We start from the raw sequence: 24,764 nt of genomic DNA on the forward strand, positions 1-24,764 counted from the left end.
TAGCCCTCGGTGGGCGGGGCACCGAGAGCCAATAGGGGCAGGTGTTGTTTTAAACTGGCTGCGCTGCCGGAAGCGGGCAGGTGGGGATGTGCGGGTGGTGGCGGAGCGCGCTGGGTGAGTGCGGAGCCGGGCGGGCGGGCTGCTGACGGCCGGGCTCGCGCCGCCGCCTCGCGCGCGGGGCCATTCCCGCGCTGCCCTGAGGGGGCTGCGGGACTGCCAGCTCCTGGCAGGGTCACCTCAGCCCCGGGCCTCCCTTCTCTCAGTGTCGCCACCGCTGCGCGCTCGACGAGGGAGTCCCTGAGGCAGCGGGGGTTGCCTCGGGTGGCCCCGGGGGGGGGGGCGGAGAGCTATCACGGCGCTGCCCGAGCTGCGTTAGCCCCGTGCGGGAGCTCGCGGGCTTCCCGGGGTCTCCGTGCCTGCCGGCGGCTCCCTCAGGCCGTCCCGCAGCGCTCGGTGGTGCCGCCCCGGTGTCGCGGCGTTCTTCTGCTCCCCCCGCGGCTGCGGTCGCGGACCGGGGCGGTGAGGCGGGTGCCGTAATGCCCAGCCGCCGTTTTGTGGGGCCGCGTGAAGAAAAAGTTACAGCAATGCACCGCGCTATTGATTTTTCAGTTTGTGGGCAGTGAGGGCACTGTGGGCTTCTCTTCTCTGAGGCTTTCCTTGCTGACTACCTGAGGTCCCCTGAGGTACCGGAGCCCTGGGGCACCCCGGTTATCAGGGCGCTGTCTGCTGGGCAGCACGCTGGTCTCTTGAAAACGTGTATCAGGAACTGGGCCTTTTTTTGGTCAAATTCACTACTTTTTCTGCTAGTTGAGTTGTTTCAGACTTCCTGTAGTTCTTATCAGCCCTTTGCTGCTTTAATTGGTTCTAGCAATACTGATTTTAGTGTTTCAGTTGTCCCTGAAGCTGTTTTTCTGTTTTCCAAATAGAACGTTCATATGTTCTGACAGGTACATAACACATATGTGTTAAAGCAGGTAGGCCTAACGTTGGTTTTGCTCTTGTGAGAGCAATTCCAAGTGAATCTGCTGAATCCTGATAGCGATCAACAAAGTTACTTTTTTTTGGCATGTGTTTTCAGGGAGCATGTTAACATGACGTTGAATAAATAACTGTTAACAGCACAACTAACAACATCCTGTTTGCCTTGCCTCACATCTGAAATCAAAGCAATAATCTTGGAAGATCATTATAGTCTTGCAACATTAATTTTCTATTTGCTATATTGAAAGAAGCAAATACTCTTCTTCTCACATCAGGATACTTTCAGTGCTTCTTTCTTCTCCCTAGCTGTTGAGGTTTGCTTTTTTGTTGATTTCCCTATCTCCCACTCCCACGTCTGTAAGATGTCTACCACCCCATGACCCTACCACGTTTTCTTCAGGACGTGTAGCATGCTGAGAGTTGCTGTAGGTGAGGTAGGGAGGATGAGATTAATAAACGTAAATATGTAAGTGATGATTGCAGTCTTCCCATCACAGGAAATTACGCTTAAAAATGTAAGACCAGCCAGACTAGGTCAGATCCAAGGCTGATATAGACTGGTGTCTAAGTGTCTAGCGGGACATTTCTAGGGAAGAGGATAAGAACAGAGCAAGTATGTATGATTCTTCTGCTAACTTGTAATTTAGACTTCTTGTGAGTAAGGAATGGGAAATGGATTTTTCTTGCCCAAAAAGGATTCCTAGCTGATTCCTTACAAAAGGAACCCAAAGAATTGTGGAAGCTAAAAATAATAAATAATCTTTGCGTAAGAGGAGAAAGAAATCTGGAAAGGACTCTGGGTCTGCAGAGCTGTGTCAGAGGAGAACGGTTGGTTACTCTTGAGAAACTGGGGGAAAGGCTGTCCTGTTCCACCCATTGTAAATGTTACCCAAGTGTAGTGTGCTGGCAGATGTTTACTGTTCTTTATTTCTCCTGGGAGCTGTGCAGTGGACTTAACCTAGTAAAATGCTGGAGGAAGAAAACAGGAAGCCAAAAATAAAAAGTGTTTTAAATCTTACCTCATCAGGCTTGGCAATGGCATGCCCCTTATGTGTTATTTTCTGTTTTCATAAGTGTTATATTTTGCATTGCTGCCTCGTGAAGTGAAGACTCTTCACCTTGGTAAGGTTATGAGCCCTAATTTAGTCATGAATTGTCTTTATACCAAACAACTGGAAAGGTGACAATATAGATCCATCTCTTCTCCCTCATATTTACCTAACTTTCAGAAAGGTACAACAGTAAATTAAAAGCATGCATTCAAGGATGAAACGTGTTCTGGGACAGGTCCTCTGAGTCCTAAGAGGAAATTCCACCTAATACCTGTATATGGTGTTACTTTACCCAACAGTTCCACACATATGCACTTTTGAACTTCTATATATTTAATGTTGAGAAGCAACAATTAAAATCACTAAAATGAGTCATCACCTGCACCCTCTGGGAAGTTTCAGATGGAAATACAAGCCTTGAAATGTTAGGCCTGTCCATTTACTTAAAAGAATAATGCTGTTCCTGAAAAATCTAACTTGTTTCAGAGTTCTGATTTAGTTAAAACTGTTTTCTTGCACGTGTGCTGTTGCTTCTCTGGTTTGCTTCATGTATTGCTTTTTTCTTTTTGTCAAAATTCATCTTTCCTGTTCAGTCCTTCTCTGTAAGTCATTGGGCTCTCTCCCGTTGCTTTTGAAGAGGTTGTAAGCTCATGATTAATATGAGTAATGTGACACACAGGAGAGTGCTAGATAATGGAAGTGCAAAATGAAAACAGTAAAATGCTTTAAAATACAAAACAGCTGTGATGCTTTCATGGGTGGGAGGTAAATTTAAAAAGTAGGTTACATTTAATGTAATCAAACACCTCTGAACTTCAAAATAAACATTGAAATTAAGTATACAAATCGCATTCTACTACTGAAAGAGTATGCATTTGGTCTTACTCTTTTATGGACATCTGAGGGATATAGTCCTCAGTTGCCATTAAACAAATGCAGAGGCAGTAGTCAAGTAATTTTAGATGTCAAAGTTATTGTGTGGTGCATAAAACAATCAGAATCCAGTGATTAATGATCTTGAACTGTCTTTTAGACTCACCTAAAGAACAGTTTTAGATCAGTTGAGAAGCAATTGAGATTGCTGTGGTAACTGGCAGATGTTATTTATGATTCTTCATTTGCAAAAACAAAATATGTAGCAAATGGCTTCATTTTTCAAAGACTGCTACTGGGAGACCATAAGGGTAAAATGGTTTTATGCCAAATTGTGAACTGATTGCTTCTAATCAACCAGATGATGGTAGAACCCTATGAAAGGAGCAAACAATCTATCATGTTTTGGTCTCTTGATAGTGCCTCTAAACACTACTGTATACTGGCAGGTATCCACTCAGGCTTTTAACAGATTGTTAAAGCTAGTAAAACAACACGTGTATGGTCTAACTGAGTATAGTAGCACAGAATAAGAAGTGGTAGTTACTTTAATGTCATTTCCAAATCAGCAGTGCCATTTGGAGCAGAACGCTTAATTACAGGATGTTTGTAGCTCTTGTCAAGCTGGCTTGTGTGTATTAGGCGTAAGTCAGATAGCAGACTAAAAACATATTACAGAAATAGGAGATTGTTGCCATCATTTCATGCTTGATAACTGTCAGTTTATTGACTAGGAATAATAAAGCTAGTTTTTATAGAAGCATGTTATCTGGGGTGCAGTGAGTTTTTGCTGTCCCTACCTTATGAAAAACTATTTTTCCATCCTGTAGACCTTGTTATATTGGACAGGATGCATATTCTGACTTGAATCGTCTTCAGAAAGAAAACCAGAAAGTATTTGTTGTGCCATAACCTAGCCTTTTTTAGTTGAACTCTTTAATTAACAGGGGGGGGGAAAAAAAAAAAAAAAACCTTGCTAAACCTCCTCTGCATATCTAAGGATAATTCTGAAAGTTCTTTCTGCTGAAATGAAGCTAGAAAGTCAGCTTTTGATCAAGCTTTGGACCTGCCATAGGATAAAGTTGCAAGTGTAGAAGCCAGTGCTGACCTAAGCTTTTTAAATCTTATTCCTCTCCTTGATATGTGGGAGACTGTCCTGAATGATCAGAAGGCTGAGCTGAGCACATCTGCTTTGTAAAGCAGCTCTGTGCAATAGGCTTATCTCGTGCCTGTGGTTGCAGCATCCTCTTTTATGTGAGTATGGACTTGAAAGAATGACACATATGTGAAGACTTTTGATTAAATGTTTCTGTTCTCATCTCTATTGTTGCTCTGTCTACTGTAACTAACAATAGAAGTGCTTTTCTTTTTACAGTCTATGCTTCATGTAAGGTAAAAGACTAATGAGGTAATGGGAGTGATATCAAAAAACCTAAAAGAATCAAAGTTGAGTAACTGAGGTGAGACTACAGTAAGAAAGCTAGTTGCTGAAATCTTAACTTGTGTTCAACTGCTTAGTCAAAGAAGGATTTTCGAAGACTGTACTTTTCTTCTTGAATGAAAAGCAATTTTCAAGAGAATTTTTTAACAATGCAGAACGATGAAAAGTACACAGTGGTTATCCAGAACAATCTTCCCACTCCATGTGAGTTGTGGTATAAAATTATATTATTTCTTCAGAAGCCTATTATTTTCTCTATGGCAGAATGAGTGAGACCTCAGTCTATTAATTACTGTTATGTCATTGTTAGTGGAACAATGGTTGTTTAGAAAACTTTCTTAAAGTTTTATATTCAGTCAAAGGCTTAAAGAAGCAAAACAAGACCCAAAGCTAATGTAGTTCGTAAGTCAAAGGATGGCTGTTCAGCTTCCATCTTGGATTCGTGTTGTTTTTGTGTTGATGATGATAATATACTGAAACTAGTTTTTCAGTAAGCTTCAGCAATAGTCAGTATTCTATCTTGTAGCACTCTGCAGAAGCAAGCATTAAAATTTCTCAGTGCAATCTGATGTCTACTTTAGGACAGTCTCAACCTTGTGTTACAGGTTTGCAGCAGGGTTTTCTGTTTGGAGGAAAATATAATGGAGCCGTAGTGACAGAATCTTTGTAAAGATGCTCTCTTAGAAGCACTTTAGAAGCAGTTTAGTTAGCAGAAGGAAGTTGACCAAACACAGAACAACATTTGGCTTCTCAGTTAACCTGCTGCCCTTCTCGGTTTCAGCAGGAAGCAGTGTGTGTGTGGCCGTGTAGCAGGCACGGTATCATGCTGCTAAACAGCAGCAGGGCAGAGAGATCCAGGCCAATCTGCATCGTGTCCTCTCTTGTCTTAAAAGGAGCTGTGGCCCCGCAGTCAGGCACTGGGGTAACACTTGTCAAGTTTTTCTGTCTTTCTCAGCCCTGTCCTAAAATGTTGTAGCTATTCTTTCATCACCTGGTTGTCCGAAATGTGGGTATTTTGCATTATCTAAGGTTTTTCCCTAAATTGTACATAACCGTGGAGTGACTTAGATTCAGACTGGGGAGGAGATAAAGGAGTTTCCTTATTAGATTTTCTTTTTTGTTATGCTTCAGCAGACAGCCTCTCTGGTTCTTTTCCTCTTGATGTTTGTTAATTGTCTCATTTTGGTATATCTAAATTTAAGTCTGACTTAAAATACTTTATTACTTAAAAAATTAAGCTTAATATCCAAGCCTGGGCATAAGAATGTGGCAGGTGTTGCAAATCCAATGTCAACTTTGATCAAAGAAGATACTGAAACACATTATTTGCCTCCTTTGCCAAATTAAATATCACTGCTGTAGTAAGGGGTATCTGTGCTTTTTAGCTGGCATAAAAATTTGAGTTAAAAAAAGAGCTTGGATTGTTTGTACATGACCTACAAACATTTAATCTTATTTCAAGGCCAGTAGGTGGAGCCCAAGGTAAATAATAATTTTGATATTTAGAGTTATTAAGAGCACAAATGAAAATTATTGAACTGTAATAACACCAAGCAGGGTTGATAAGGTGAGAGACAGATGATTCTGTCAGAGCAGTAGTACCAAAGGATAATAATGGGTTCTAAAAAGGTTTTCAAAATGTTGAGGAAATGTTTGGCTCTCCAGAGAACTGCGATTTTTTTTTTAAAAAAAAAAAAAAAAAAACTGCCGAATGAGTTTGTGAGCAACAGTTTTTATGTCAGCCTTTTGTTGGCTGATAGCTTTACAGAAGCAGCTGGGATCTCCTTTGAGCTGTGTTTCTGAAATAGCCTGGCAAAGCTTAATAAAAAAAAAATCTTGTTGAGTGTCTGTATGACCTATGCAATAAGCTATGTAAACAGTAACCTCTGAGATTTGCACAATTCAGGAAAGGCAGGTGACTATCCTTAGTGGTAGCTTGGCCTAAAGTATGTTTTCTTTACAGCTTTGGGAATGTCTTTGATCAGGCTGTATCACCTTCTGCAACAGTCGTTTACTTTCATTATAACGGAAGTATTTTGCCTTACTTAAGACCTGAAAAAAGGAGTGGTATTTATTGCTAATGAGCAGATAATTACATGAGTCTTATGTATTGCTATTGCTCTATGTTTTGTCAATATTTTCCTGATGGTTTTTTCCTTAGTACAGTTTTGAGTTAGCCAAGAATCACGTTTAGACAATAGATTTTTTAAAAAAACTAGAAAACTATTTATTGAAACAAATGCACTTTTGAAGTCCTGATTTATCTATTTTTGTTGAAAGCTATTAGTGTGAACATTGCAATGTTTAAGCTTCAGCATAGAGGCAAGGTTCTGTTTTTATAACTTGCAGTGTAATAGATGTTCTTTATTTTCTTTGTAGGCTGTTACAGAATGACCTGGCACTGAGCATTTGTAGAAGAAACAAGACATAATCATCAATGTGCATCCTGCTGTTCAAATTCGACCCCCGACCAGTTTCAAAAAATGCATACAGGTAAAGACTGTATAAAAATTACAGAAAGAGGTGTATTTTAACCATTTCTTCTTGTAGCCTGTGTTTGAATTGTAGATTCAAAAGTCAGTATTAGGTATTCAGTTATGCTTGGGTAATGTCGAACTTTGTGACTTTCTTCATTGGAGTACTTACTGTTACCCTTTGAGAACCCTTTTTTTTTTTTCTCCAACTGTCGTAAGGCCTGGGCTGTAGTCACAGACCTCTTGATGGTCTTCTATAAGGTGGTGTAGGATGCAGCCTTTAAAAATTGTAATCCAGAGTTTCAAAGTCCTGCTTTCTGTTGTATCCTTTAAACTAAGGGAAGTCATCCTTATTGGAGAAGGACAGTTGTAGCAATAAGGTTCAGGAAAAGACGCAATTTGTCCTTGCAGTTTAGAAATTTCTACTGCTTTTGTGTTGAAGCCAATCATTTGAATTTGGCCTGGAAAGTACAAGGTAGCCAGTGGAGCAGAAGTATTACATGGTTATTAGTCTGTTCCATGTGCTATTTTTTCTTCTTTGTTTATATATACTGTGCAGTTCTGACATACTGATTAGTGGTCCAGTTCTGTAAGCTAACAGACTAGTACACTGAGTCCAAAAGATGCTAAAAATGAGACCATATTGCTTGTGTAGTTTCTGGTTAACCTTGCTTCCTCCCAACAATGATACCTTTTTCACTGCACAGTTCACTGCCCTGTTCAGTATTAAATCATGGCTACTCACCACACCATATTGCACTCTGGTTATGACAGAACCAGCTTGTGAATAGGCACAACTGCGTTCAAAAATACAGATAGGTGTGGTCAAGATATCCACATAGTTATTTATCTGTGAGTTTGCTTTTGGGAAAAGTGATAGTCAAAGATTTTCAGTTGCTGTTTGTCTTAAAATTAAATATTATTCAAAAAATGCTCAATTTGAAGACTGGGATTTGAAATCCTGTATCAATGTAAAAAAAGTACTGCAAAGTATTGCAAATTTGGAAGTGAAGAGCTGTTAGTAAATGTCCTAGCAACCCCCTCCACACAAATCTGTGTGCAGTAAAAATTTTAGCTAATAAACTATATAATTGTATGAAACCTTTAGCTGAAAGCTTAAGTCAAAACAAGTACTCATGCTTCCAGGTAGTTTTTTTTTTTTTACTGGTTACACTGATGTCATCCAGTGAGTTTCACAAGCATTAGATTTCCTCTAACAATTTTGTCCCATTACAGACCTTAATCTTTAAAGCTTATGTCTAATGTTAGTGTCTTAGAGCACATTCAGTAGATAATTTAAAGGGTACTTCAGGCTAGTAAGAAGACTCACTTTCTATTTTCTGCATTTTTGCATTCTGTATAGGTTCCATGTTACTTTGTGACACACAAGCATCAGTATTCTTCCAGAACCTTCCAGAATCAGTATGCTCTGTGCTTTTCATTTACTCGTTTTTTCTGCCCTTTTGTATTGAGCAAAGGATGCCATTCTATAGAAAGAAAGGATTGAGAACCAATGTCCATAGTGTGCATTCCTTTCTGTCTGGAATCTGCCTGAAAAGGGTTTGTTTGATGTAAATGGTACTGAACTAAAATATCAATTTATTTGGTGTGACTTTCTTTGTATTGCTAGTTAGCAACAAAAAAAAAAAAAAAAAAAAAAAAAAAAAAATCAATCTGATGTCTCTGGGGAAAATCCTTTGGATTTAAGTTATTGTTGCTTACCATGTGAATTTTCTATTTTATAGAAAAGTAAAATTCTGAGTAGTTTGCTTGCAACTTTAGCCTTAGAGTCAGTTGCATTGAGTTTGAAACTTTGATTCATAGCAGGAAACAAATTGCTATCAGTGTCAAACTAGGAAAACGTTGTGTTGGCCCAAATTCAGGCATTTAGTAGTCTTTGGTTTCTAGAACAGTACATTGGCCACTTTTTGTGAGTACCTAATTAAGCAAAAAGCTTACAGATCACCTTTTTAATACATTTATGAATCTGTCTTCCTGTACACTTGAAACTTGATTTTTTTACCCTTTGTGCTTTCTATAGGCCTGTATGTAGTGAAGTTTAGTGTTGTTACAGATGTTTTACTGTACTCTATTATTATTGTCAAAGGTAACATGCTGCCATTATATTGTTTCAAACTATGCTGTGTGCATCTTAGGAATAAAATACATTTCAAGCTTCAAAGCTATCATCAGTCTTTTTATGGAACTGAATTATATTGTAGTAAATTGCTTTAATGGAGTGCTTTCTCATGTTTTCATCTCTACCTCAATATTTAAATAAATCTTAATAAATAAATTCTGATACAGTTGAATTATTTCAGCTATGAAAATATGTAAGTCTTTTATAATTTATTAGATAATGAGGGTCACTTAATAGTATTTCTTTTCAGTATGATTAAGCTCCATAAAATACAAAATGAAGATGTTTTGAATAAGCAATCCTGTGTACTAGTCTTTTGTTGAACTTTGGAATCTGTGGGTTTGAGATGGGGAATATTCTAACACTGGGAAACTTTCACTTTTTCTTGCAATTTAGGTTCTATAAACAAACTGTTTTCATGTATGAAAACAGTTTGTTTATATGTATGGGGTTATTGAAGGCAAAAATCCAGTTAGAGCTTCAGGAAGTAAGAACTGATGCAGTTCAAACTAAGGTAGAGATGTTTAAGTGAAATCTGGGGAAATAAGGTGCTTGCTGTAAAGGGCGGATATTAAGCAAGATGATAACCTTAAACTAGCTGAAAAACCTGTAGATCAAAGACTGGAATTGGGTGGAAGAGGGAAGAAATAATGCCGTACTGTATCGAATGTTATGATTATTTGGCATTGGAAAGATAAACCATACATACTCTGCTTTCCAAAAGGTGCTGTCTTTGGGCAAAATACTAAGTGTCTGCCCTACAATAAGGATGGCACTGAAGTACCAGTCGCCTGTTCTCTATAGCTGGTTACAACTGTTTCTGCAGCATCACTAGTGTGCATCTGACAACTCACGATCATGTTGCACAGCACTATATGGATGAAGAGTTTGCAGGAAAAGTCTCACAACCTGTGAAAAATGTCAGTACCTTTGAATGCTGAATAAAGAAATGGATTCGTGTGCTGTGGCTTGAAAAATGGTGAGAGTATGGTTCAGTTTACAGTTGCAAACTTGGCTTCTGCTGGATAAATGTAATTGACGTGCAGGTGTTAAGAAGAACAGATAGTGAAGAAGATGCTGAGGTTATAGGAAACTAGTTAAGGAAATCTGCATGTTTCTGAAAGATGGTGTTTTGTTAAAATTAAATATTAAGTAATGTGGCTGGAGAGAATGGAGAGCATTAGGGGAACAAATCACACACACATTCTTCAGATAGGCTTCCTCTAAGCATGTGGGTTACGTTTACATATTTTTTTAAGCTGTAACTTTGCATACTAAAGTGTCTTGATTAAGATTAAATTAAGATCTTAACACTTGCAAGGCAAGAGATTGCTTTTAATTCTGTTCTTTGAAAATATCTGACTCGTCCATGAAACAAGATTGTCTTGATCTTTCACTAGTCTGAGAGAAGGCTGTGGCCAGCTGTGATTCAACTTTATCAGAGTGATAAAGATGAGATGATAAGGTAAAGGGTAGTTTCATACTTAGAATGAGCTAATGCTATGGCAAGGGTTAGCTCCTGTGAAGTTGTTATTTCTAAGTAATAGTATTTCGCTCCTCTTGTGTTCCACAGACTTATTCTAGCAGCTAATAGAGATGAATTTTACAACAGACCGTCCAAATCTGCAGATTTTTGGGACAGCAGCAATGAGATCCTTAGTGGTATGTAACTTTATCGTATTTCTTGTTTTAGGTAATTTTGATACAGTTTATAAGGGAATTAAGGCCTGGATTTTTGTTATGGTGAGGTGGGTGGGTTACATTGCTAAGAAATATGCATCTTTCTTATACTTCTGGGGAAAACGTCATGAGTTTGAAAGAAGGTGAGTTGTGCTGTTATTGTCTCATTTGTGTTTTAATGTCATGTGGCTTTTTTGTTCCCAGTTTCATGTTCTTTGACTGCAGTCCAAGCAGTGAAATGGAAATAAATTAGTTTGTCCCCCACAATTTAGCTTTGTCAGATACACTGAAATATCTATGTAAAAACAAATTGAATTATTCTACAGACTCACTATTTCTAATACTGACTTGAAATAGTTAAACCAAACCTGAAGGAAATATTTTTTTTTCCAACTTTGTATCAGTTAGTGATTTATAGGCTACAGAATAGCTTGTTATTAATCCATCAGCTTATTAGATTTCTGTGTACAGTCAGTTTAACAAAATGTTGTCAGTTGTCTGGTTTTCCTTTGTAGGGAATCTCAGATTTTTAAGTATGATCAATATTTCTCCTTTTTCTCAAACAGTAATGAAGCTCTAGAAGACAAAACACTTTTTGCATCCAAGTTTTTGACTTTGCAAACACTGTTTGCTGATGTTGTGCGTTGTTATCGTTGGCAGGGAGGCCTGTGAGGATAAATTACTCCCACTGCACTGCAGAACTGAAGTTCTGGCTGACATTCCAATTTCATGCCAGACATTCTGGATGCTGCTTCCCCTGCTTCATAGCAGTTTAAAAGAGAACATCCAAACAAAATTATCCTGAAAACTGAAGGGCCCTGAATTTTAGTCTGTTATACCTTTTTCAGTTGTGGCTGTATTTGGTGTAAGAAACTAGTTCTCCATTTTCTCCATTCAGTGGGCTTATCTCTGGAGAGCCTGTTAGTACATCCTAAGTTAGTAATGCTATCTCAAATGAAAGCATCAATTGGAACCAAAACCAAATTCCTTGTGACTTAATGAAAGATTTTATAAGCTTAAAAACAGTATAGGAAAACAGCAATTGCACATGTTTATCATTGAACATTTGTCAGTATGGTTTTTCCCTTTTGTGCCTTTCAGTTAAGGTAGAGAACATTAATGAAGTATTGTGTAAAAATGTGTCATAGCTTAAACTTGATATTGAAGTTTTGGCTACTGAAGAAAGGAAGGAGTTTCTGAATAAGGATCCAAAACTTGTTGTATTCTAATGAAAGTTCTATTATGGCGTGATTCAGAATTAAAAGATTTTCAACAGCAAGCATGATATTTCAAACCAGATTTCTTTTTTCCATTAAACACCTGCTGTTTAACAGGAGCTTGTGGCAAATAGGTAGTGCTATTCTTAACGTCTTCTGTGCAAAGAGGCTTGGATGTAGGCTTCATTTTTGCAGCACCAGATCTTCCTTCCTCCCCTGCAAAATTACTGTTTCCTGAGTACAGAATTTTCAGTTACCTAATTGACTCTAAATTATTCTGGTTACTTCTAACATTAAACTTGCAAACAACATTAATCTTCTGAGACTTGATTTTGAAGTAAGAAATTCTGAGTCTATTTAGTTTTATATGGTTTTTATAGCTTAAAATTTTGCTTTTACTCTTAATTTACTTATTCTCTCTCATCTATTATTTCAGCAACAAATAAAATAATTCTTAGCCCACAATTGGGGATGGGTAACGTAAATGGGCTTACTTTACCTGTAATAGTCCAGAAAGACAGTTGTGTACCTACTGCATTTTATACAGCCTGATCAAGACTCTGGATTTGCATTAAGAAATTCTTAATTAACACAGATTTTTGAAAATGAATGTAATCTAACTCATACTTATTTTACTAGGTCTGGATATGGAGGAAGGAAAAGAAGGTGGGACGTGGCTGGGGATCAGTAAGAAAGGCAAGATGGCAGCCCTGACAAACTACATGCAGCCAAAGACTGACAAAAATGCAAAAGGAAGAGGTATGAAGGAAATGGAAAAAAGCATACAAGCCAATCCTCTTGTCCCAATTAAATCAAGTTACAATATTAATTTCAAGTTACATTACATTAACATTTTCAAGTTAAAATCAAGTTACAATATCAATCTTACAATGATAATTTTTGTAATTATTATTACAATATTGATATTAACCATTTTATTAGGCTATAAAGTGATATGTGCTTTAAACAGAACTTATGAACAAGTCTGAGTCCCTGTGCAGGGAACTTGACTTGGACAATGATATTCTAATCAAGCAGGCAAAAAAAAAAAAAGATTAAGTGGAAACATTCAGACAAGAAATATAGCACCACCTTCTCTTAAAATGATTATTCTAATTAACAGTTGGAACAACTAGACAAGGGTGAAGCTAGGTTTAGATTACACTAGGCTTTTTAAATGTGCATGCTCTTTAGATAAGAGCTAAGTTAGGGAAACAGTGCAACTTGCATTATGGTAGAGGCTAGTCTAAAAGATTCCTTCTCACACAATGAATCGGAGTGGCAGAAGTAAAAGGAGAAACTCCTCTGGGAGAGCACTTTTAAAAGTAAGAATAGTTCTGTTTCTAACTGCTATATGGTAGTGCAATGGTGAAACATCATGTTACATAGAGAAATGAATGAACCATGCCATCTATATTTTATTTTAATGTCATACATAAAATGAAGTTAAAGAGCTTATTCAAGAGAGAAGAAGAAAGTCACATCCAGCGGAGAAGTGTTAGTAAATATGAACTCTGTAGAAACAAGCAGTTGACTGAGTTCTTCAGAATAAATGTCAAGCTCTTAATTTGAATGTGGTACGATGCTGTAAGGCTTTTAAGGTGTTTAGAGGTTTCTGTTTTTTTCCCCACTGTTGTAGTCTCTTGGTGGCACAAATACTGTATATTGCTACTTGTTTTAGCACATCTGACAGAGAAGTGAGTTTACATGTTCAAGTTACTCCATGTACTTCTTTCTTAGGTGCTCTTGTAACTAACTTCTTGACATCAGATCTGGACAGTTACTCTTACTTGAAGAAAGTTTCTGTAGAAGGACATCTTTACAATGGATTTAACTTAATAGCAGCTGACTTCAAGTAAGTGTACAAACACCATGGTTCAAATTTCAAAGGAAAAAGATAATAGTACAAATACTTGTTAGCACAGAAATGTAACAATGTAGAATCTTGTTACAAGTTAAAGCAAGAGCTCTTTCTCTTACTAGTAGGCAGGGAAGAGCCTATTGTTACTCCTGACATATTTCCCTTTTTAATCTTTTAAATACTAGAGGTACATCTTGTATACTAATCATTGCTTGCTGCAAAATGTTCTAATTCTTTTTCCTAATGGCCCATAATTAGTCTTTTCCCTGGAGGCTGTGTGCGCCGTCTTTGAGAAGGCAGAACCTTGGCTCCATAATTTCTCCGAAATGTAGTTGCTTCTGTTTAATTATAAAACTCCTTATCCTTACTCCATGATTTTTCAACTGTCAAACTCTTAATCAAAGATTTGGTTTGTACTTATGCCTGCCGTATGCTGTAGGTTTCCTGACTTGTAAATAAATAAAGAACAAACAAAAATACTGTATTAGAAAATACCAAAGAATCCTATCAAAAAATTTGGGCTTGACGGTGTATTGCTTTTCCACACAGTTGTTTCTGAATAGCTACCATAACCTCACGTTTTTGGCTGGTGAGCCATAGTGACTTATGAGAGAAATAAGTGTTTCAGCATTAGAGCTAGAGAAAAAGCTGGCAGCAAACAAGTGTGTTAAGCATCAGAGTTTTGGAGAAAGTTATTCAGAACCTGGGAAACCGGTAAGCTCAGCAGAATATATTTGACAGAAGCTGGTTATCAATTAAATATATGAGAAATGGGTGGGTTTTGAGTGCTAGAAATGCTGGTAATGTGGAAAAATATTAGAATATGATGAAAGTGAGAATAAATGGGGAAATAGTGAAGTCTTTAGCAAAAAAAAAAAAAAAAGAGATGCAAGTGGGCCTATTACTTGTCTATGGAAAATAAGTTCAAAGCTCTTAGTTGTTCTTAGGTGAACAGGGGCAGCTCTGACAAGCGGAGGAAGAAAAGAACAGATTAAGGTGGTAATGATTGAATGTCTCTTGAAGGGCATTGTCTCTTGTGGTTATGTGAAAACAGCCTTATGATGCATATCTGTAAATTAAAAAGACCTTTTCTGTGTCCTATCGTATGGCTGCAAGTGGACCTAAAATTTACTTCTGCCAGATGGAATGGTCCATAGTGGTGAGCCTCTTAGGATGCAATAGTCATACAAAAGAGTTGATGGCAAAACATTATTTGCTGTGATGAGTTATCCATTTTTTTAAACCCCTGTCCAGTTATTTAAAACATGAGGATTTTCAGTAAGCCTGCCTGCTTTCTGTGCAGCCATTCTGAATTATATTACTGTTGCATTTAAAAATGATAAAGTTAACATTTGACAATGGTAATGATAAAGTTTTTCAGAGTAGGAGAGTAATACAATGCATCAATTAATCCCTGGGCTGCGGTATCATAGTAGTAACAGTGAGGGGAAAAAACATCTTGCTGTGTTTGAAGGCTGTATGAAATTAGCATGTAATCAAATATAGAAGCTGGTGGTTTTTCAAGGAGAAATTCTTGTTTGTTTTTCAGTACCACCAAAGGAGATGTAATTTGCTACTATGGAAACAAAGGAGAGCCAGAACCCATTTTCCTAAATCCTGGTAGGTTTGCTTCAGAAGAGTCTGATTATGACTTTCCGTTACTTTAACGGAGTCAGAATATAGCTATATTGCTCTAGTAATTTGGCTGTGTAAGCATTGTTTTCACTAATTTTCTTTGTATTCTTTAAAAATGTTCTTAAAGTCATTTAAATATTTGCTAATGCATGTCAGTAAAGACTTAATATTTCATAAAAAGCTTCTGTCTGTATCAGTGTGCCCACCTCCACTGCAATTACTGACATGTTACTTAAATAATGATTGAAGGAGGATTAATTCCTCTGTCTTGAGGAATGGGATTTCTAAAGATTTGTGGGTTTGACCCTAACTCTTCTTACCTTGTGGTGTTAAGAGCATAGTGCGATTGTACTCACCTATCAACAGTTGGCTTTAAAACAAATTTTCATCCCTATCAGGTAAACTGATTTAAAATATTTAAAATCTAGTCCTTTGCTACTCAGTTACATAGAATAATACTCCAGAATTCATTACCAAATAAGCCAATTTAAGTACTGAATATTAGCATAGAAGAATGCTTAAGCACATCCAAATGTGATGTTGCTTCCCATGGACTTTAGTATGTAAGTAGATTAAATGCAGCTTGTAGTCCACAGCCTTTGGACTTTAATGTTTGATTATTTGTTTTAATACTTATCATATGACATCCTTATTACAGATTTCATTAATTTCATGACACGTAAAGCTTGGAGGGTTGGAGTTCCTTTGTAGAAATGAACAATATTGTTACTGAGTTATTTTGTGCTTAGATTGTGTAATACCTTAACATTTCTATTATTGTTGTGATGTGGGCAGGGAAGCTTTGATATTTCACACCACAGTGTATGCTGTGTTAATAAGTGTTGAAAATCACAAATTCATCCAATTTTAGTAAATGTAAAGTAGTGATGCTCTTGTGTGTTTTTGTTTTTTTCTATTAAAACTGTCAGTAGTAGTGGTCCAGAACAGTTGCTGAGAAAAGGTTGTTATTTTTATTAGGAATGACACACATAGGCGACTAATTGGTTTGTGTCTACTTCGTTTATTGTATGCATGTATAGGAATATATGGATTGAGTAATTCTTTGTTGGATACACCATGGAAGAAACTTCAGTATGGGAAGCAGCTTTTCACAGAAGTGATCAAGAGAAGTCAAGACCTTGCCAGAGAAGACTTGGTGCAGGAGCTTCTTACAGTGATGAATAATCAAGAGCCGTAAGAAAACAATATTGAGTTTGTTCAAAATGCTGTGTGACCAATGTAAAAGCTGCATAGAAATTATTTTGAGTGTAAAAAGAAAAAAACCTTACCTTATATTAATTGACTTATATCTGGGGATTGAAGGGCAAAGTTCTCTCTCCAGAGACTGAATTTTAACAGTGTTTACAACAGAAACAGTAAGTGCTGCAGTTACTGTCTTGCTGCTCATAGACCTTACACTGACTTATCTGAGCTGTTTTCCCTTAAAAAATGCATTCCTTATTAAGGATAATGAGTGCAAGACAAAGGATGTGTATATTGTTTGCCACGGGGTTTGTGGAGGCTTACATGTATTACCCTTGTATACATGAGCCTGTTTGTGTTAATATCTGCTAGCTATTCTGCGTTGTTACCCTGAGTAGACATTGAAGGTGAAGAAACAGTTTTCAAATAGAACTAATTGTCTTCCTCAAAAGTGCAATTATTTTAAGCTAAATAGGGGAAGGAACTAAGGGAGTATTTGCATAGTGTAGCTTTAGGCCTCCAGTCAAGGATGTTCCTAACAGATGAGTTTGAGAATCTGAGTAAGGTTCCTGCATTCACCATTGGTTCCACAGTAAACCTGAGCTTAGTTAGGTATCTAGAAGTAAATGAAATTGATAACATTTGAATGTCCAGACATGAAAATGGGTAAAGGAGGTGCTGTGGTCTAAATCCGTGTCCTTGCTCACTGTACAGTAACTTGCATGTCTAGCCTTCCTTTCTCCTATCTAGAGGGAGACTTGTGTTGAAGTCAAGCTGATTCTGTTATGTAGACCTAGTGTCCTAACCTTAAACTGATTTTTATGCAAACACTAATTTGTGGAATTTTTAGGACTTTGGAGTAAATGTTTACTTATAAGCTTAGACATCTGAGCAATTGGGAAGTCTGCTAAATGATCTTAATTACTTTATTTGATATCACATCAAGTGATTTTTCCAAAAATTGTTAGCCTGTACCTTTCACTACTTTAAAAAAGTCTAAGATACAATGCAGTCAAAATAATCTTCCCTTAGTGTTCAACATTCCAGTATGATCTTACCTGAAATCATCTTAATATAGAGTGAAAATACTTATGGAAATCAATATTTAAGATGTCTGTAATCTTTCCAAAGCACATGTTGGGAATGATTTTTTTAATAAATTTGAACATGTTTATATGCAATAGCTTTGAACACTTGTAAAATACCTTATTGCTTCTTTTTTATGATCACTGTTACAGAAATTAAGCAGTTGACTTACTCTTAGAGTTCCGTTCCTTCCTCCTAGATGCAGGTTTTTGTCCCTCACCTCCCTTTTCTTGCTTTATCCCTGGCTTTGACTGCTCTGAGAGATGTATTGCAACTCCTTCTGTCCTTAGAACTGCTTTGGGCCATTAAGTTTGAGACTGGGTGTAGTATACAAGAACTGCTAGTGGTGGAGTATGAGATGGAAGCTGTCAGTTTTCACAGGCTGAAGTCCCATGCTATACATGTTCTCCACTGCATCATGGAATGCTCCAGCCACATGCCTACTACAGGAGGGAGAAGAGCTTAGTTTTCTCTTCATAATGGAGTTGCACCTATTCTTGCTTTTCCCTCAAACAGACACCCCCAGCTCCTTTTTTCTACCAGAACAAAGAAAATGAGCCCAATGTGGTGTAAAAGCCATGATGAATTGCTTAGTCTCTACACAGTGGGATGAGCTTTGAAAATGTGGTTGAATTGATCCATGTGTTTTGTTCTGCCTTCTTCCCTAGCATTCGCTGTACAGCTGATTAGGCTGTTAAATTTAGCCAGAAAATACTGGGTCTCACTTCAAGAGAATACATACAACTGGGTCTGTGCAAGGAGGCACAAGTGGGGTATTCTTCAAGATGCAAACCTGTTGCAGTGATAGTTAAAATGAACTGCAATTAAATTGGCATCTTTAGTTATTGAAGTAGGAAGCTGTACTTATGGTTGTATGAGAATACTCTGTTAATGTGAATGGAAAGTCAGGGATATGGTGTTGCTGCAGTAACCTTTTGTGGCCTTAGCAACTCTTCTGTGGGATTCAGGTACTTGTTTAGTTACAATAAATGAAGCTTGATAGTCTTTCAAGTTAAGTTACTAAATATCTTTCAATTTTCGATAGGAATATATATCAAGAGCTTATATACAAGCTCACCTTTGTGATCCACTGCATCTTCACAAATTTTAATGTAAGGGTTCTCATAGGTATCTTCTAGGTATTCCATACAAAAGAAAAAGAAGCAGAGAGGTCTATATTCAACACAAAGAACTCCGGAGTCTCAGTGGACAAATGCATGTTTGTGACACACCTCAAATTGCTTGATCATTTAAGTCTTAATTGAGACCGTAGGGGAAACTGAATTACACAAAGACAATGAAAGAATAACAATGAAAGTGAAAAACTTGTCAAGATATGAAAATATTTAAGTGAGACAAAAGTTCTGGACTTCAGAAATCTTTTGGAAGGAGCTGACAAGCTGTTCTATATTTTTCTATTCATTTAATTTCAAACACAGTTCACACTCTTCTCCTTTTTGATCTTACTTTTATTTGCCAGCCACACAGTCAACACACATCTTAGTGCAAGGGAGGTGAATGCATGGGAGAATTAAAATAGATATCTATATTTTTTTTTTACTACTTTACAATTTTTCAGTCAATTACCTGACCCTGCGATTGAAGACCAAGGGAAGGAGTACATACGTCCTATCTTGAACAAGTATGCAGCTGTATGTGTTCGTTGCCCAGGTTATGGAACAAGGTAAAATTTCATAATCCGATATAGATGTGTACTGAATCACAGTATATCAAATCAAAATTATGCTGTCATCAATTTTAACTGTGTAGTGACTGCTTTAAACTTATTCAGATATTAAATGTAAATTAGTGAAGTACTTCCTTGCACAATATTCTGATCTCTTAAATATGGTACTGATCAACACTTCAAGTACATGTTATGATTCATTGTTGGTGGGAATGGAGTTATGAAGACAACTTCGTTTTGTCCAAAAGAAGATAATGCAGTTCTTCTAAATGGGAGAATTTTACCATCCAGTTTCTTTTTGCTAATATTTTTGAAGTTAATGTTTATTCATTTCCATTATTCTGCATGCTATGTAGCAGTCCTTCCTACCATATGGTCCTCCCTTTTTTCATATTTCTTTAACTACTTTTCTCCCGTATCATTTCAAATGCACAGAATTAGTCTAAGCTGCAAGTGTTGTGAAGTCATACCCAAACTGCAAGAACATTGCATGCTTCCCCAGGCAGCTTGTTGTCAGCTACCTTTGACATCTCAGATTGTCCTGTTTTGGGGAACGCTAGCATCTTCTAACTGCCAATTGAGTACCGTCAGACTGAGTTCCAGGCTCCCCAGTGTAGTAACAGATCTGACCACCTCTAGTTTTGATCTTAACAAAACATGAAAAGCTTCAAAATCATTTTTTTACCATAAAAATAAAATTATCTATGCCTGAGCAATTGCAGTACCTATTTCTCTTCCAAGAGACAGAATGGTGTCATCTGTGCAGCTAAGCAAGTTAGAGGTTTCTTCAGGCAGATCATTGTTCTGTCTAGCTGCCATTTTCACACAATGAAGGACTGGTATGTATTTCCAATTCCCCTAACTGGTGCTTCAGTTTTTACTGGGTTTCTTACTTCTGCTCACACTGTCTACTGAAGCTGCAAGAAGAATAATGTCTTGCATTTAATTCTCAGAGTGACAAAATCAAAGGTCAATCCAGTTTCTGCTTGTAGGGAATCCTGGCTCTAAGACTACCAATGACTTTTTCAGATTCTCTGGCTTAATCATCAGCCATAGCATTTCCACCATATAGATGTAAAATGATAATCAGAGCGCTCATTTCAGTATGTATTTTAAGCTGGTATTTCTGATGGCAAAAACTGAGCCTCCGTAAAAGGAATGTCAAGAACACTTAAATATGGAATAATGAAGACTTCAAATGCTAAAGAAGCATTTTCCTACACTTGTGGTATAACTGTTTCAAAGGAAACAGGATTATTTCTGGGATATCTCTTGAAATACTGACATTTTTCTTGTGAATTAACACTATATTTCAAGTCATTCCTGCTGCTATAATTGTATGCTCACTTTTCCTTAGTAACACTGCTTAGTGATTAGAGATTGTTAATTATAGGCCTCATAGTGTTCTTCTGAGGAAGTTGAGCACTTCATATGAGTGAACAGCTGTGAGATGATTTGGAAGACCACCACATCAGGGTGGTGGGATAACTCGTGCTTCCAGTCAGCAATATCCCTGGCTGGGTACCGCAGTGTCCACAGAGAAATGTTGTCAGCATATGTGAAAAAAATCTGCTGACAAAGTAGTACAGATGCATGAATGGAAGCTGCTTTTCGTGAAAACTAATGTCCTCTTTAGAAGGTTTCTACAGAAAGAAGAGCTTTTGTGATCATAACAATGTGACCATAACAATGATATTTAAATTGTAATGGACAATTCATTTGGAAGGAAAGAATGAAGGAGTACTGTTGATATGAGTAAGAAAAACTTAGGCTACTACTTCTGACTCAAACATACTTGGCACATAAAGAAAAAAACAGCTTTTTTAATCATGTTTGTCAGCTGTTGCAGCTGCAACAGGGAATCAGAGCAATGGAATGAAGGAAGAAGGGTCTGAAAATGACTTTGAACTTGTTGGGTGAATTCTGACCTGCTTGTGTGGTGATGATGTGGTCAAGAGAAAAATGAATTAAAACCTTTTGGGGGTGGGGGATGGGACCCTATAAACATACAGAATTGGGTATAAGGCTTAACCTTCTACATTTGTTGTTTCAGGACTAACACGGTTGTTCTCATTGATTCAGAAGGACATGTTACTTTCACAGAGCGCAACCTGGTCAATGCAGATGTCAGCCAGTGGGAAACAAGCACCTATGAATTCAAACTGCACACGTAACAACTTTCCATTTGAATGCATTGTAATTAAAGCAATGAGAGAAGAAGCTGTTAAGCTCCAGTAAATGTTTTCTGCCAGCCTCCAGAAGCCAAAAATAGCAAGAAAAACGAAAGTTTAAATAAACTGGTAGCATACCCTATTAAAGTCACAAATTCTTTGCATAAAACCAACAGTTTTAGTATTCTTATATTAAGTTGCAACTTATTTAAAAATCTATATCTGATTGTGTGGCTTTCTAGTTTAGCTTCTAAGCTTAAATTATAAAAACAATGGAAAGTACCAATACTTCCGAGTATGATCCAGTGTCTTGCTTGTATACCATTAATTTATACTGATTTCAGTTGGTGCTGAAAATGCATGCAGCTTCATGGAGAATCTGACTTAAGCTAACTTTTCCAATCTAAATTCTTACTAAAACTTCTTATTTGCACATAGAGTATAAAGGAAATCAGCTACGGTTCCATTTCTGTTCACGGACACTTCTAATTTATTTGTGTGCAAATACAACCATATTACATGATGCCTGAAACCAATGTCTGGAAATCATAGAGCATAAGTGCAGAAGGGATCATGAGGCTTATATCACCTGCCTCCAGGGCAAAGCTGTCTTTGCCCAAGACACAAATGATTTGCTTTTTTCTTTTTTTTTAAAGATTTGTTAAATATTAAACATGCTTTCAGTTCAGAGAAGGGGAAACGTTTGCTGCTTTTATCTTTTTTACCAAACTTTGCTTTCCCTTCAACATAAAATTTTAAGATTGTATAGCTGATACCAATGTGCATTAAATAACTCCTTGTAGCATTAAGTACGTTAGTAACATCTAAACTTTTCAGCAGTGCTATGGTGCACTGTTCTGCCTGGGGGAAGGCAGAGTGGGGGGGATTCTTTTTGGTTTCCTATAAATAGTACAGCAATCTTAATTCTTAATGGATCTTAATTTTAAAACCTGATTTGAGAGTAGTGAAGTGTTTGGACTTAACTTCTTCTACAGTTCTATTCATTGGAAACTCTAAAAAAAAAAAAAAAGAAAAAAGAAAAAAAAAAGGCAAACTGACTTCTTTATCTTTGAAATTAATAAAATTATCTGTATGGCAACATTTTGTTTCCTGATAGTCTAATTAGCAGTATTGTTGTTTTCTTCCCCAGAAGGCAGGTAAGGAGTTCACAAACAGAAACTGAATATGAGGTTTATTTATGTAATCTATTTTGTACATGTGCAATTTTTCCTTCACTTCTTTATTGGTGTAATATGTCAAAACTTGGAATGACTGCTCATATATTTTTAGTAAAATAGCTCTGTTGTAAGGGTGATGTTACTGCAGTTTTATATTGCTGAAGAAGTTGGATATTAAGTTATGCTTTGTGTTTCCTAACAGCTGTGAATTAAAAAGCTATTTAAATGCATGGTTTTCAATTATTCAGTGCCAGTGGTAGGTGATGGAAGGAGTCTAGATAATATGAAGATATATTAAAATCTTAAGTCATTTTGCTGCTATTGGTGTTCTGATTTTATTTACTTGGAACACTGAAAATTAAGTTAATAACGGATCACTGGTATTTTTTCCTTCTATATGCTTAATGTAATTTTTAACCACCTCCTGGGTTATTAATTATTACAAAGTACCAACATGTCTGATACCATTTACAAAGGTGTGCAACTTTTCTGTACTCAAGGATGTGTGTGAACTTAAAACAAACAAAAAATACTGTGCAAGTGTAATGGAAACCAGGACACAGAGGAAGTGGTTAGCTGAAACAAGGATGCAGAGGAAGCTATAAATTAGACTACCTATACTGTGAAAGGCCTTTGTTAGATTTCTGATTGCCAAGAGATACCAAAATACAATTCATTCAAGAATTTCCTTTTTATTTGCATATTTAAAATGGTTTCTAGATACCAGGAGAGTTTGCACAACTCGTCAGTGCAGGGTAAGTACTACATAAATGAGAAGTAGTAAAATGAGTTTTGGATTGCAAGAGGATCCATACAGTCTTGTTATTTACTAAAAACTAATATGATATGTAATAATGCTACTGTATACTTGGTCTTTGCAGTTATGATTATGTAATAGTGACTTAGGAAAGACTTCAAGCAAATATATAATGTGGCCTTTAGAGCTCTTAAAAGCAGTTTTAGTCCTTTTTAATAAACTCTGAATTAATGGGACTTCAGCATATTCTTGATTAGTAGTATATACTTAAATATTCTCAGTGAAATGTTGTGGATTTAAGCTGGTTTTATGAAGCCTTATTTTCATGCGCTTATTCTTTGCGGCCTCTGAAAAAGGCAGTACCTACAAATGCAGTAAGGTGCTTTACAAGCCTGGCTCTAGCGACAGGGAAAGTGTTGTCAATGGGTATCTCGTCTGACATGCCAACCATTACAGGCACAGAGCCAACCACACTCAATAACTTATCAGCTGGTGTAAACACATCGATTGGTTCTGTTCAGTGGAGAAAACCACATCACTTTTCAGATGTTAATTAAGATATATTAGATAGTAAGCTGGGAATATGTGGAGCCAATAGTGTCACTTCTTGTGGTGCAGTGTTACAACTGGTATTCAATAATGGAGGCTTTTGCCTTTCATTGTAAGAATGTTGCTCTTCCAAGTAAACTGTGTGTGAGGAAAGCTAGTTTTACTCTTGCTGTACTAGCTCTATTGTGAATGGTTATTGGAAATAGCCACAGAATTGAGCTCTTAGCCAAATGCATTCATCTGTCTCATGTTTGTCACATCTCATTTGAAAGTCTGGCATTTAGAGTGGAATTAACTGTGCTTTCAATTACAGATGGGTTTACGTTATTACCTCAGTTTGGATTAATAGTGCACTTCTTACGTGATTTTCCTGATAGTCCCTGTTGACTGTGATCTGGCTTCATGTTGCAGGGCAACCTCAGATCACAGGGGCTAGACTGTTTTCAGATGAAATGGAACTTGAAGATGTGCTTCAGGAATGTACTGAATGTACTCCAACAGGTAATAGGCTTAGTTTGAAGAAAAACTGTCTACAATGCACATAGCATGGACTCAGCCTTAATTATTTGCTGTATAATTATACTTACGTTCTTCATTACTTACAGATGTAGCGTATGATAGATGTATGTTATTGCAAGGGTACTGATACAGGGTTGTTGCCAGTTTTTATTTTCTTTAGCAGTATATTGTGCCAGTCAAGTCTGACTCCCTTGATAAAATATGTATGTGTTTAGATGAGCAAAGCAATCCTAGAATGGCAGTTGCATAAAAAAAACCAG

At 37.0% G+C, this 24,764-nt stretch overlaps 1 protein-coding gene across 1 annotated transcript; it reads left to right on the forward strand.

Annotated features, from left to right (window-relative positions):
- On the forward strand, positions 1 to 22,531 carry TANGO2 (transport and golgi organization 2 homolog). The gene is made up of 9 exons (XM_035340940.1): positions 1 to 114; positions 6,727 to 6,840; positions 10,535 to 10,623; positions 12,498 to 12,617; positions 13,599 to 13,713; positions 15,269 to 15,339; positions 16,395 to 16,548; positions 19,223 to 19,327; positions 21,384 to 22,531. Exons 2-9 carry the CDS (start codon positions 6,785 to 6,787, stop codon positions 21,502 to 21,504), a joined length of 831 nt encoding a protein of 276 aa, XP_035196831.1. The 5' UTR covers positions 1 to 114; positions 6,727 to 6,784; the 3' UTR covers positions 21,505 to 22,531.
- The last annotated feature ends 2,233 nt before the right edge of the window (positions 22,532 to 24,764 follow it).

The sequence above is a fragment of the Oxyura jamaicensis genome, chromosome 15 (genome assembly GCF_011077185.1).
Source record: "Oxyura jamaicensis isolate SHBP4307 breed ruddy duck chromosome 15, BPBGC_Ojam_1.0, whole genome shotgun sequence".
NCBI classification, from domain to species: domain Eukaryota; kingdom Metazoa; phylum Chordata; class Aves; order Anseriformes; family Anatidae; genus Oxyura; species Oxyura jamaicensis.

Bases quoted from the DNA above. Each gene is read 5' to 3' on its own strand.
- TANGO2 (XM_035340940.1), top strand. From the start codon at position 6,785: ATGTGCATCCTGCTGTTCAAATTCGACCCCCGACCAGTTTCAAAAAAT. The intron at 13,714-15,268 runs GTAAGTGTACAA...TTTGTTTTTCAG, and splicing joins TTAATAGCAGCTGACTTCAA to TACCACCAAAGGAGATGTAA. The intron at 19,328-21,383 runs GTAAAATTTCAT...TTGTTGTTTCAG, and splicing joins TGCCCAGGTTATGGAACAAG to GACTAACACGGTTGTTCTCA.